The sequence below is a fragment of the Myotis lucifugus genome, unplaced genomic scaffold (assembly GCF_000147115.1).
Source record: "Myotis lucifugus unplaced genomic scaffold, Myoluc2.0 scaffold_137, whole genome shotgun sequence".
NCBI classification, from domain to species: Eukaryota; Metazoa; Chordata; class Mammalia; order Chiroptera; family Vespertilionidae; genus Myotis; species Myotis lucifugus.
In genome coordinates this window covers 1,597,512-1,611,084 of record NW_005871185.1, presented here as the reverse complement: position 1 = coordinate 1,611,084, position 13,573 = coordinate 1,597,512, and the positions used below count along the sequence as shown (strand labels likewise).

The 13,573-nt window shown below is 35.2% G+C and overlaps 1 protein-coding gene and 1 pseudogene across 1 annotated transcript in view; both read right to left on the bottom strand.

The window, feature by feature from the left end:
- CD96 (CD96 molecule) overlaps positions 1–13,573 on the bottom strand; it is a 73,836-nt gene that overhangs the window by 2,482 nt on the left and 57,781 nt on the right. The window contains exons 9-11 of the mRNA XM_014460649.2: positions 12,802–12,873; positions 3,635–3,700; positions 2,523–2,612 (exon numbers count right to left, since the gene is read on the bottom strand). Of these exons, the coding sequence (XP_014316135.1) occupies positions 2,523–2,612; positions 3,635–3,700; positions 12,802–12,873 (228 nt within the window). The remainder of the gene's footprint in view (positions 1–2,522; positions 2,613–3,634; positions 3,701–12,801; positions 12,874–13,573) is intronic.
- LOC102418262 lies at positions 5,950–6,741 on the bottom strand (annotated as a pseudogene).

The following is a 13,573-nucleotide window of genomic DNA, read 5'->3' as shown; positions in this document are numbered from 1 at the left end:
GTCACTAAATGCTTTATGGAAGCACATGTGATAGGACGAGGAAAAAAGAATAAAAAGCAGTGTGACCTTCCAAAGTCCTGAAGAGCTAAAGCCGAGAAGCCCTGGACAATACCTATGGAGTTGTAGTGCTGAAAAACCACGTTCCAAGAGTTCTCATTTGAATGTCACTCAAGGAATCATAACCAGGCTAGAGATTTTCTTATCCTTTTCTATCACTTCCCCTCCTTTTTTTACTCTCCATATCCATTTCAGGAATAGAAAGGGAAGAAGGGACAAAACGGATAAAACTAAAACGAGTTGGTTTTTACATTTCTGTGGTCTGAAAAGGGAAGAAGTTGAAAGTAACAGACTGGCTAAAATTATATTGGTGAGTAATCAATGGACTGATTTTTCTTATCCTTGCTGACCATCCCCATACTCAACTCACTCATTAACATTTGAATATTAAGTTAAACTGCAGGAATCAAAGACTTTAAAATATTATGGATTCTAGACTAGCAGCAAAATAAATATCCTACTCTGGATGGTTTTACTTTTTAGTAAATGAGGTTGCCTGGTTCTACCTGACAGTTAATAGAAATATTTTCTTTTCAAAAAGTATTTTATGATCATGTTAACAATTCAAACAGCACAAAACTATAAAACTGCAATGAAAAGGAAGTGCCCTTACTACTTTAGGTACCAGTTACCCACACTAGAGGCAATAACTTTCAATAGTTAATTACATATCCTACCAGAAACTTTCTATGCATACATAAACACATATATGTATCATAAATATACATCCCCTTTACTACAAATGCAGCCATACTATACATATTGTTCTGCCTGTCCCCTGGCTTTTTTCCTCTTAAAAATGTTCTTGGAATACTTTCCAATGAAGTGTATAGAGATTTACTTCATTCGATTAAACTCCTGGCTGGTTCCCCAAATGTAGGCATCTACCATAGTTTATTTAATTGGTCTCTTAATGTCAGGTGGTTGAATTGTGTCCAGGATTTTATTATCTCTAACAACACTCCAGTGGAATCCTTATACATTACAGATAGATCTTTAGCTCTTTAGGTTACATAGATCATTTGGGCAAAAAGTGCATTTTTATATTAGAATTATCTGGATTGATTTTCTTTTATCATTTCAACTAGACTATACACTGCTCATAGGTGGAGACTAGGTTTTTATTTTCTCTTATTGCTTAGATTTATTATACTGCTTTCCATACAGCAAGTCTCAAAAATAAAGATACAGTCTAAAAAACTGGATTTAAAATATTAGGTACCAAGTCTTTTCTATGTCTTACATAGTTTGGACTGCAGCCACATCATGTCAAGTTAACAGTGTGTTGGTTATCAGTGTGGAAGACTTTTTCTCTCACAACACACATCCAGGATTCGACGTCTTCCTGAGGGTCACCCTACCACAGCCCTGTCAAAACAGATACTGCGGGTACCCTGGAAGCTCATGTAGTCCTGCCACACATAACCATGTGGTACTGTGTATGCATCGGTGGCTAAAAAGAGTTCAGAAATTCAAACCACTGGAGTATTGTGATCACCAAAGGAACAGCTCAGGACTACACAAAGTTCTGTTTTAGTGAAATCAAAATTGATTAGGCTCTACACTAGTAATATGGTAGTAAATAATATTTATCCCCAAAGTTTTAGAGAAATAAAAGAACAAAAGGTTTTTTAAGTGGGTGTTAAATTAATGTTTACAAATTTTCTTCAAACCAAATATAGAAAATGAGACCATTGACTTCAGGGATGTTTCAGTGCAGAAGCAGAGCTCCAATCTGGCCCCATTTCCAAAGTAGGCAGTTCTTAAAGTCACCAATATCTTAAAGATATTGGTAGGAACAGTTTGCAACTCTGTTGCCATGTTGTGTGAGGATGATGCTCTAATGATCTGAGGATTGCATGACCTTCCATAGGAAATAAAATGATTACTCAGGCGAAGTGCTCACCAATCAAGTGAATAACCCCTGAAGTGAAAGAATTGATTAGACCTCTGAATTTAGGATTAAGACCTGCATTGGGAGGGTCCTAACTTTATTGAATCCCTTGCCCTCTTATGATATAAAATAATGGATTACATTTAGCATTGACGTATTTTATTGAATATAGGAATTCTCTTTGTTCCAAGAATCTCTTTCTTGATTCAGACTATATTTTCACAAGACTGAAATGTTACTCAATACCTCCTGGCTACTTCTTATTCATTTTTCAGATTTTAATTTAAATATATTTTCAGTGAGTATTTTCCTCTTCTCCAATTAAAATCAGATATTTCTGTTAGATGCTGACAATACCTTGTACTATATCATAGCATGTCACAAATAAATTTAATTATATGGTTACTTTCTCACTATATAACATCTCTATCAGATTATTATCTTCAGGAGGTCAGTGTTTTCACTTTATGTCCAACAATTGGCACAGTGTTTGGCAAATGGTAGATACTCAATAAATATTTCTTGAGTCAATAAAACATAACATCCAAAAAATAAATGGCATATGGCTCACCAGTGATATGGATGTCATTATTTTTAGTAGATCTATTGGCAGTTGTGGGAACTTCTGGAAATTCTTTGGTTGTGCTGATGAAGTCATCACCTAGGGATAGAAAGGGGATTATCTGAACTGATCCTAATAGCCATCTCAATCTGATCAAATGGTGTAAAATCATGATTGGATTTCACTTGCTGTTAGAAAGAGCTCAATTTACATGGCTTAAATACTCCTAAAATTTTATGTGTAAAGTTTACTAAGGTCCAATTTACAGCAAGGCTAGGATCCTAGGATCTGTCTAATATGGCTACCAAATAGTGAAACTTCCTATTGGCTTAAAGAAATAAAAAAGTTGGGGGCAGGGGGAGAGAAGCTGTATAGCACACACAACAAACCAATATCTGCTAAAGAATCTCCATGAGAAATTTAAGTAATTATAGGAAAAAATCTTAAGTTGGGATGATGGAAAGATGAGGTCTAGTCCTATTCTCTCACAATATCAGAGGTCTAGCCCAGTGGTCGGCAAACTCATTAGTCAACAGAGCCAAATATCAACAGTACAATGATTGAAATTTCTTTTGAGAGAGAAATTTTTTTAAACTTAAACTATATAGGTAGGTACATTGTTATTAACTTAGTTAGGGTACTCCCAAGGCTTAGGAAGAGCCACACTCAAGGGGCCAAAGAGCCGCATGTGGCTCGCGAGCCGCAGTTTGCCGACCATGGGTCTAGCCAATCAAAATACTGATTCTCCCCACTCTAATGTATTTGGAAAGGTTAATAAAAATTCCTTAGCAACATTCAAGTAGACAAATCTATATTGACAAATCATTCAATTTTCCAATGGAAAAATAAAACAAAATGCATTTTTAATGAATTTGATTGGTTAAAAAAAGCCATTATATAGATTTAATTTTGAAATAAGAGACAGAAAAATCTAATACTTGGTCTCTGATTATCTTCTTTCAGTGACTGGGCAGAATTTTGTTTCCATTCATTATCGTTATCAAGATGCACTTTTAAATATCTATCTGAGATTGGATTCTTACCAATCCTTGTTTTTTAATCTCTGTCAAGATAAAGCAGACCACTACCTCTCCTGACCCTGAATTTTCCCCACTACTTACCATGAAGTGTGGAGCCCGCACCTGAGGGGAATGGACTGTATGTTTCACTGGGCATCCATGAAGCTGCTAATGGAAGAACATAATGGAAGAGTCAATCTGTAAAAGACTAGTTATTTTCTCTTCTTAATTTTAATTGAATCTAATGGTTATAAAAGAGGGATATTAAAATATATTTAAAGCAACATCATTGAACTATTCTTCAGCACACATTAGAAAGTCCCAAATAAAGTGGGAGTTGAGGTAATGCTTGTGGAAGGTTTTTATTATAGACAAATAGGAGAAGGAAGAAGAAATGAAAGGAAAATACCAGGAGAGGTTCTTTCAGCCACAGACAGGGTGTTGTGACTATTCTCATGGCCATCCATAGATGAGCTAAAAGAATCAGAGAGAATGAAAGCCCAGGTATGTTATGGTGGCCTTCAGTCAAGGAGAGGTGCCAATAGGACTTTGAAGAACTTGGTAGAACACATGAGGGAACAAAATAGTTTGTATTTGTGGGTAAGCTGACATTTTTATTCAACTGTGAAAATTGAACTGTATCAACAGTGAATTATCAGAACCCTATTGTTACAAGCCTGTTAGCTGCTGGGTGTATACTTTTGATGTATTCGGTGGCAAACCTTCCCCTTGAGTGGATGGCAGCAAACTCAGCACATATGGCTTTTGAAATAGAGCCATTAACTCATTTTGTTTAGTTCCCCATATCTGGCAAGAAAAATCCACTTCTTGGCAAACTCCCCATAACTGTATTTGATAGCAGGCCAATAATGTGATGTAAAGTAAAATAACTATAGTGGTGCCTGAGTAGTATGCTCATTTATTTAAAACATTAGCATACAGGATTTTACAAGTTAAGTGTTTTTAGTGTGTCCAAACCAAAACAATCAAAACCAAAATAAAATAAAACAAACATAAAAAAAACAAAAACCAGCCTCAGCCTTCCCCTTTCTTGGTTTTTCCCTGAATGCCAAGGGCATTTACAGCTGCAGACAAAGGTATGTTATTAGGTCCTTCAGAAGAGGCATTGGTCCCTGGACAATCTGTCATGACAACTTCCATGGGGAGTCACCTCACAGGAAAGGGTAGTTTTGTACACAGCTATTTTGAGTTTAACTAGGCCAGAGAGATGTTCTTATCTTCAATATAATTCTCTGACCCTGTACCTGTGATCTTAACTCTTTTTTCCCCCCTAGACGACCAAGGTATTCAGATGATGATGTATTGAGTACTTTTTAAATGTCCATTTTTAATGGTTAAGTCATTAAGCCAGGAATTTGACAAAGAGCAACAATTATAAATTGGGATGAGGCCTAGATTTAGGTACAATTATGATGAAGGCAGTTTGTTCAGTTTTTTGTTGTTTTTCCCCCCCAATATTGTGTCCCTCTTAGTTACTATTTTTAGGGCTTAATGTCTTTATATATTATCTCTTCAAATTCAGTTTTTAAGAAAGTATGTGATAAATTAATTTATGCTAAGGTTATAAATGGTTAACCAAGTTCTATCCCTCTGAGAAAAACAGGTATTTTTGTAAAGATTTTTCCATTTCATGATTATTATCAGCAGGTCAACAGAGAACAGTTTGTAATGATTAGTTACATGTGGATACCAAGGTGTTTTTTTAAGCATAACACAATTTCAGAAGATGGTGATATCATTAGTATGATCCATCCAAATGACAATACTTAAAATCATGCAAATTATTTTACCATTTCATAAAGCTTCTTTTTAGACTTCTAGGTATTTTTCAAGTGTAAAAAGACATCTCAAAAATGTGTGATAGAATTAAACTACAAAAACTATTTTGAAAGAGTAAGGAGTTCTCTAATTTTGGCTTTAAGATTTTATTTTAACTTTGTTTAAAAAATACAATGGGGAGTGTATTGAGAAAAGTGAAGAAAAAGGAGCTTCCAGTTGATGGATTCAGCATGTCTGAAAATACTTAAGTAATGTAAAAAAAAAAAAAAAAACAACAAAAAACTTCAAGAGCCCTAGCTGGTTTGGCTCAGTGGATAGAACATTGGCCTGGGAACTGAGATGTTCCAGGTTCTATTCCAGTCAAGGGCACATGTCCAGGTTGCAGGCTCAATCCCCAGTGTGGGGCATGCAGGAAGCAGCCAATCAAGGATTCTCTCTCTTCACTGATGTTTCTATCTCTCCCCCTCTCCCTTCTTCTCTGAAATTAATAAAAATATATTTTAAAAAAACCTTCAAGAGAAAGAATATATTATAAATAAAAGTCAGCAAGATGAAGAGATGAACAATATTTGCAATAAATGTGCCCACAGGAGGAGGCCTTCCTGAAGAATGCTTGTTTACAGCATCCTTAGTAAGATAGAATTGGTTATGTACAATGACTCATCTTTCACTAAATGCAATACTTTTCTAAAAGTTCCTACACTCTATCATTTAGCTATATGGTTTTTAGAATATGTTTTACATTGACTACTCCATCTGCCATTTTTAAGTCTCAAGAGTCTCAGCAGAATTGTGTTGCTATTGTCTTTTAATTGATTGAAATATTCTGTGTTCTTCAAGGCATGTTTGTTAAATACAGGAGTTAAATCTCTTTCAAACCTTAGAGCACCCATTTTCATCAAAATCCACAAATGAACATGACTTTGGCATTTAGACGATAAACACCAGCTTGATGGATAACCTCCTGTAGCACATCACCATTATCAGCTAAAACATGAACACGGATCTATACTGATGGAGTTTCTCAAATATATTTTCTATCCTTTTTTAAAAAAAACATAACCTTGGTTTCTTCCACAACTTCTTTAAATTTTACTTTTGGTAAAGGTTGTTCAACAAGGAAACTATGTGATACCATTCTACCATAAAAATGTACTTCTCTTCTATGGTAAAAACAGGATCAACTTCAATAGCGTAGTATTTTTCATTTACTTGCAATAACATTTTTGGACATATGCTTGTAACTAGTTCAGGCATCTTTTCCCTTTGTAGAGAAATATACTTAGTGTCATATCAAAGTCTGTGGTGACCTGAAGTTTGGCAGCTCATCTTTTGATGAAACCAGTGATAATTTCTGTTACTTTTGTAGAATTCTTGTGGCAAACTGAACTTTCAAATTCTGGAATCATTTTACATGTCTAGACATTTTTTTTGGTTATGCAGTCTTCCTTAAGGCATTCTGAGTTTTTCTGTCATTAATTTTGTCCTAAAACAATGGCATAAGTGGCAAACAATAACTCAAGATGCAGGGCTTATATACAGAGATCTCTATGACCTTGGTCTTTAGCCTCATCTATCTCTTCAGGTTGAGTATGTACTCGGCCAGCACTACCTCTTCCACTAGAACAGTGGTTGTCAACCTTCCTAATGCCACGACCCTTTAATACAGTTCCCCATGTTGTAGTGACCCCCAACCATAAAATTATTTTCGTTGCTACTTCATAACTGTAATTTTGCTACTGTTATGAATCATAATGTAAATATCTGACATGCAGGATGTATTTTCATTGTTACAAATTGAACATAATTAAAGCATAGTGATTAATCACAAAAACAATATGAAATTATATATTCAATATGTGTTTTCCGATGGTCTTAGGCGACCCCTGTGAAAGGGTTGTTCGACCCCTACAGGGGTCACGACCCAAAGGTTGAGAACTGCTGCACTAGAACATAAATGCTGGAACAAGTTACAGTGTGTACTCTTGCCATGATCACCTAGTCCAAAGATGGGACCCTCATACTCTTCCCGGCCACAAAAAGAAGATGACATGCATGAGCTTTCAAAGTGTGAGGTTTGTGTTTTTGCTGTGCAGAAGTCCCCAGAAACTGGTAGTTTAACAAAAAATATAATTTTAAATCAGAGAAATGAATCTGTAATTTGAGACTGACCTAATTAGAAACTATATGAAAGATAGGCAGAACAACATTTTAGAGGATAGGAAAATGGATTGAGATGTGATCAGAGACATCAAAAATTTTAAAATATGAGAACAAGAGAGGTGAATTAAGAGAATCAGCATCCAAGCCAACAGGGAACAGAGGGACTGAAAATTATCCTAGAGACTGAAATAGGAATTAGACCCAATGCTTCCATAGGCTCTCTCATTCCTATGTCCCTACCACTGGCCCTCAACCCCTCAACTCTAGTCTCTCCATCACCCTCTGTCAATGGAAAGTAGAAAGGGTTGTTAAGAAAATTTTAGGCACAGCTATCAAAAGCCTGAGAAGAACCAGATAGAACCATGGGAAGGATAAGCAATGCATCTTCAAGATTTAAGAAGAATATATAAAATTTGAAGGATAAGGAATGCATGCTTAAAGAACAAAATAAAGACCCCATGTGATGTCAGTAAGAGGTACTTTGAGGCCCAGAGGTGTGTGTGTGGGGGGGGGTATGTGTGTGTGGGTGTGTATGTGTGTGTAGTGAGCTTGTTGATTTTTGGTAATGGAGCAAGTTGGAAGCATAAGGGTCTATGGAGATTCATATCATTTTTCTGCTTGTCTAACTTTGAGAGACTGAATTAAATGTGGCTTTCATCTCCAGTGGACCAGATGAATGACAGGGAAAACCAAAAATAAAAAAGTAATTAAACAAATTTTCTGCTCCATGGTCTGATCACCTGAGTGTCAGGAAGAAAATATGTTCTCAGATGCTACTAACCTTATAAATTTTGGGCATTTAGTTGGTCAGATTTGGTATCCCCATTTCATAGGTGCTTACAGTAACATAAGCATCTCTGTTTCAGATTGAGGACACTTGGAAGCTGAACTAAGGTTAGACTTCAATATTCTTGAATCCCAGCTTAGACTTCTTCAACAAGATGACAACAAAATAATACATTAAACCATATATTTATAAATTTAGTGTAAGTGCAATGAAGTCAGAACCATGACACTCAAATAAATACGAGCTACATAAAATACATGTATATAAACAAATATTCCATAACCACATGTTCACAATTAGCAAGGGCCTTAAAAACACTGCTGTGGGATTATTTCACCAGAAAACCATCCATTATCATTCTTTTTCCTGCCTCTGAATATTGCATAAATCTATTGAAATAAACATACTGGAAGAAAACAAATCCCATTGCCAATGCCTGCCATGAGTCTTGCTAAGTGCATCATCTAATATTGGATGTCACATTATAGCACAATCCAATGAGTAGGAACATGTTTCAAAACTAGTTTGGGAGTAAGCAATCAATATGCACTTGTTGGATCCTAATGTGTTTTTGTCAATGATTATAAATAGAACAACTCACTGCAGGGAATTTTCTATGTTTATGGATAAAAAATGACAATTTGTTAACAAGGACTTCTTATTCTTGTACAAGTAAAAATATGTGTGTTTCACTGCCAGGAAAAAAATGTTTATTGGGTTTTAATGTTTCTTTCTAGGTTTCACAATTTCTAAACCTATTTTCATTATAAAAATGATAAAGAGATGTGTGAGGATAAATAAAGTTTTCAACTGGGGAAAGACAGAAAATGTGAGGGGTTACAATAGTTCATTTCGGTATGAAATCTATTAGAAAGACCAATAATAGACTTGTGCAAATTATAAAGTACTTTCAAGGCCTTTTCCATTTTCCAGTGTCTGAGACAGAAAGTACCTTGGGTGGCTTTCCTGCTTAATATTGATGTGATGCCTGGGGCAATTTTTTTTTAATTCCTGGCACACATAGTATTGTAGTATGGATTTAAATAAAGCAAATAAATAAAAAAGATTAAAAATTCCATTTAAGTAGGTCCTTTCTTTTCACTGTATTTATGTGTTTTTTCTTGTCCTTGCCCATGTGTACACATACTCTTTCAAACACTCAAGAAATATTTGCTGAGTACCCATGTATGCCTGCCACTCTACAAACATTAGGACACAATAGTGAAGAAGACAGAAAGAGGGTTAGGTGCCTGTTCTGTGTATCTTATATTCTAGTATAATTTAAATAGACAATCAAATAAATAAAATACAGAAAAACATCAGACAATAACTGTTATGCTGAGAATTAAAATATGGGATAATATACATTATATAATTATAGCATAAGTTTAAGTTTGAGTTCAGCTTTTTGTTGTATCATTGTCCAACAAACTCTTTTGCTCACTGCTACACAATTCCCCTCTCTCATATAATCAACAAGTATGCTTTAATTTATCTGTTCAACAATATTTATTGAGAACTAACTATATGGCAGGCATTATCTTAGGCACTGGGGACACAGGTAAACAAACAAAAAATCTCATGGAATTTACTTGCATTATAGTATTGAGAATAAGAGATGACAAATTAGTGAGGTAGAGTTTCAGCATAGTTTATTACTAACAACTCTTTTTTATTAACACCTATAGGATAAATGTTAATTTATTAAGTATAGGCTTTCATTCCCAGTCTAACTAATATTTATTCTCAGTTTATAACTGATTGGTAAATATTTCCAGCTCCTAGCCTTGTCTACATAATAAGACATACTGTTAGTACACTATGGCTATGGTTTCAATGGGCTTCATAATATTTCATTGACTTATTATCTTATCCTATTCCACATTCTCTTATTATTGGACAAATTCTTCCCAAATACCCCATCATTCTCATTCATACACACACATTTTTTATTTTTTTTAGATAAATGACATTATATATCTACCTCATCTCACCCCTGTTATGCCCATTCAAAAACAAACACTGTTCTGTATGTTGTGTCTATTATTCATTTACTTAGATAGTTTTAAAGTTTTTTTTATCATATAGCTAAACCATATGGTGTCTGGTTGTACTTGTTTTTAAATTTATTTAAAAATATTATTCCATATATTGTCACCTGGCATTTACTTTTTTGATTCAACACAATGTTATGAAGATTCATTCATGTTGTATGTGACTGTCATTTACTCATTTTTCATTACTCTATATTTTATTATATGACTATGCTACAATTTATTTATCTAGTCTCCTGGCTATGATCATTTAGATTATTCATAATTTTTGCTATTATGAATAGGGTACATATTTCCTGGATATATAAGCTAGTGTTTTGTTGTGTGTGTGTTGGAATATTTATCCAAGAAAACAATTGCTGGATTGCAGTGTATGAAAATACTCATTTTTAAAACATAATGCTAAAGTGATGGTAACAATTTATACTCTCACTAGCAATATATAAAAATGTACATTGCTCTCCAGTCCGTATAACATGCAGTAATTACAGACTTCTTAACTGTTGCTAATTGATTAGGTATAAAATGGTTATCTAATTATAGCCTTCATTTGCATTTCCTGATTAATAGAGAAGCTGAGAATCATTTTTTCTAGCCACTGTTTCATGATTTGTGATATACCTGTTTGCTCATTGTCTATTGCTTTGTGCTTTTTTTCTTATTGATTTGTAGGCATTCTTTATTACCCATGACATAACATTTTGATCCATTGTGAATTATATAGTCTTAGTCCTTTTTCAATTACATGTGTGACAAATATCTTCTCTCATATTATAGCTTTCTTTTCTTTTTTTACCTTCCTTAAGGTGTCTTTTGATAAAAGATTATTTTTCTTAATTTATTTGATTCTATTCTTTCTATTTTGTTTATGGTGAGTGCTTTTTCTCTCTTCTTTAAGCCCTTCCCTGCCTCAAAGCTTGGAGGAAATTCACCTTTATTTGATTATGTTTTAGTGCTTTGCTTTTGACATAAAGAACTTAAAGTATACGGAGTTTATTTTGTAGAAGTACATTTTAATGCCTTTTTTCCTTATAAATAATAAATGTTTCTAGGTCATTTGCTGAACAGTCTCTTTTCTTCCCAGTACTCTACTATGTTGCCTTTGACACACATCTAAGTTCCACTTATTTGTGGCTCTTTGTGTGCTCTCTCTTCTGATAATGCCTTTTCAGTCTTGTATTTATTTAGGCAGTGAGTTTACAAGTGTCTCTTGTAGTCGACCCTTGAACAACACTAGGGTTAGGGGCCCTGACCCCTTTGTAGCTAAAAATCCGCATATAATTTTAACTCCTCCAAGACAATTGCTAATAGCCTAATGTTGACCAGAAGCCTTACTGATAACATAGTTGATTAATACATATTGTGTGAAACTGTACTCTTAACATAAACTAAGCTAGAGAAAAGAACATGCTATTACATAGATCAAGAGGAAGAGAATACATTTACAGTACTATATATATTCATTGGGAAAAATTCCACATATAAGTAGATCTGTGCAGTTCTAACCCATGTGTTCAAGGGTCAACTTATATCATTAACATATTTATTAAAATAAATATGACACATTAAATTATAGAGGGTTATACACAGACTAATGTTGATAGTGTCTCATGAATTAAAAATTATGATTAATTCAAGTCTGTGAACCTGATGTCCATAAAAGAGATGAAAAAAAGCAATACATAACACCATACAAAGCAATATTATATGTTTCTCTTTTACTTATTTCCTAAGGACAAGTTCCAAGCAGGGAGATGACTGAGTCAGTGGGTAGAAAAGATTTTGAGAAGTTTTAAAGGTACAACTTAATGCATGCCCAAAGGAACATGGCCATTTACAGTTCATGGCAAAGAGCCTAGCAGGTAAAGTCATAGCTCTGCCCCTTTGGCATCCAAGGTTTCCCTTCTGCCACATCCCTTGCTATGCTGTCACATCAGTGATCTTTGTCAATTCCTGCTACACAGCAGCTGCAGACACTAGGTGGCCAGATTAAAAGTAAAAAATCATTTCTGTGCCTCACCTGGGCTCCCTCTTTTGTTTTTATTAGTGATAGTATGGATTCTGCTAGGATGCTTTTTCTATAGATATACTAAAAGCTTGCACTTCTACCTCCATTACTTATATCTTTACTCAGATGTCACCTTAAATTTAAGGTATTGAAAAGCTTTACTCTATTTAAAATAGGAACTCACTCTGACCCTTTATTCTCACTGTCTCCCTTTGCTGCTTTATATTTTCTATCTCACTCATCATCATTTGTCTGTCTTTCTTCAACTAGGATTTGGAACTTAGATCTGTCTATTCACAGATGTCGGCCCAGCTCCAACATTAATGCTTCAAATATAGTAGATGCCTTATAATTATTTGCTAATATTATGAACAAACCACATAGGAGTCATTCAATATGTGTGTTGGAAGAATGAATGGGGCCCAGAGGACTAAAAGGGACTCATGGTTATACTTACAGTTTTTGATGTCTTTCCCACTGGAGGTCCAGGAGTAGTTGAAGCCTTGGGTAGTCACACTGGAATTGCTTGCTGTAAGACAAAATTTCCAGAATCCAAGCTTTTTATAAAGATGTAATTTAACTTTGCTGTGATGTGCTGAATTTTTAATCTATGTGACTTTGGGGAAATCTGAAAATTGAAATATGCTTTCCTATGCAGTAACACTAGCTGGCATATTGAGGGAAAGTTCTGCAGCTTGTGTTTAATGCCAACTAGTCATAATTTACTTTCTTTTCCTGTTCTTGTAACCAACTCAGATGACTAGGAGTGCTGTCAAGACTACTTAAATATTATCTTAAAATCGCATGACAAATAAAAGGTATCTATAATAATAAAAGTGTAATATGCTAATTAGACCAGATAGCCGAATGATCTTCTGGATGTCATTCCAGACAACCTTCCTGATGAAGCCGTGGTGGTGGGGGCCAAGGCAGAGGCGGTTAGGGATGATCAGACAGGCAGGCGAGCAGTTAGGGGTGATCAGACAGGCAGGCAGAGGTGGTTAGGAGTGATCAGGCAGGCAGGCAGGCAGGCAGGTGAGTGGTTAGGGGTGATCAGGCAGGCAGGCAGAGTGGTTAGGGGCAATAAGGCAGGCAGGTGAGTAGCTAGGGGTGGTCAGGCAGGCAAGCAGAGTGATTAGGGGCAATCAGGCAGGCAGGCAGGCGAGTGGTTAGGATCCAGTGGTCCCAGATTGCAAGAGGGTACAGGCCAGGCTGAGGGGATGCCCCCA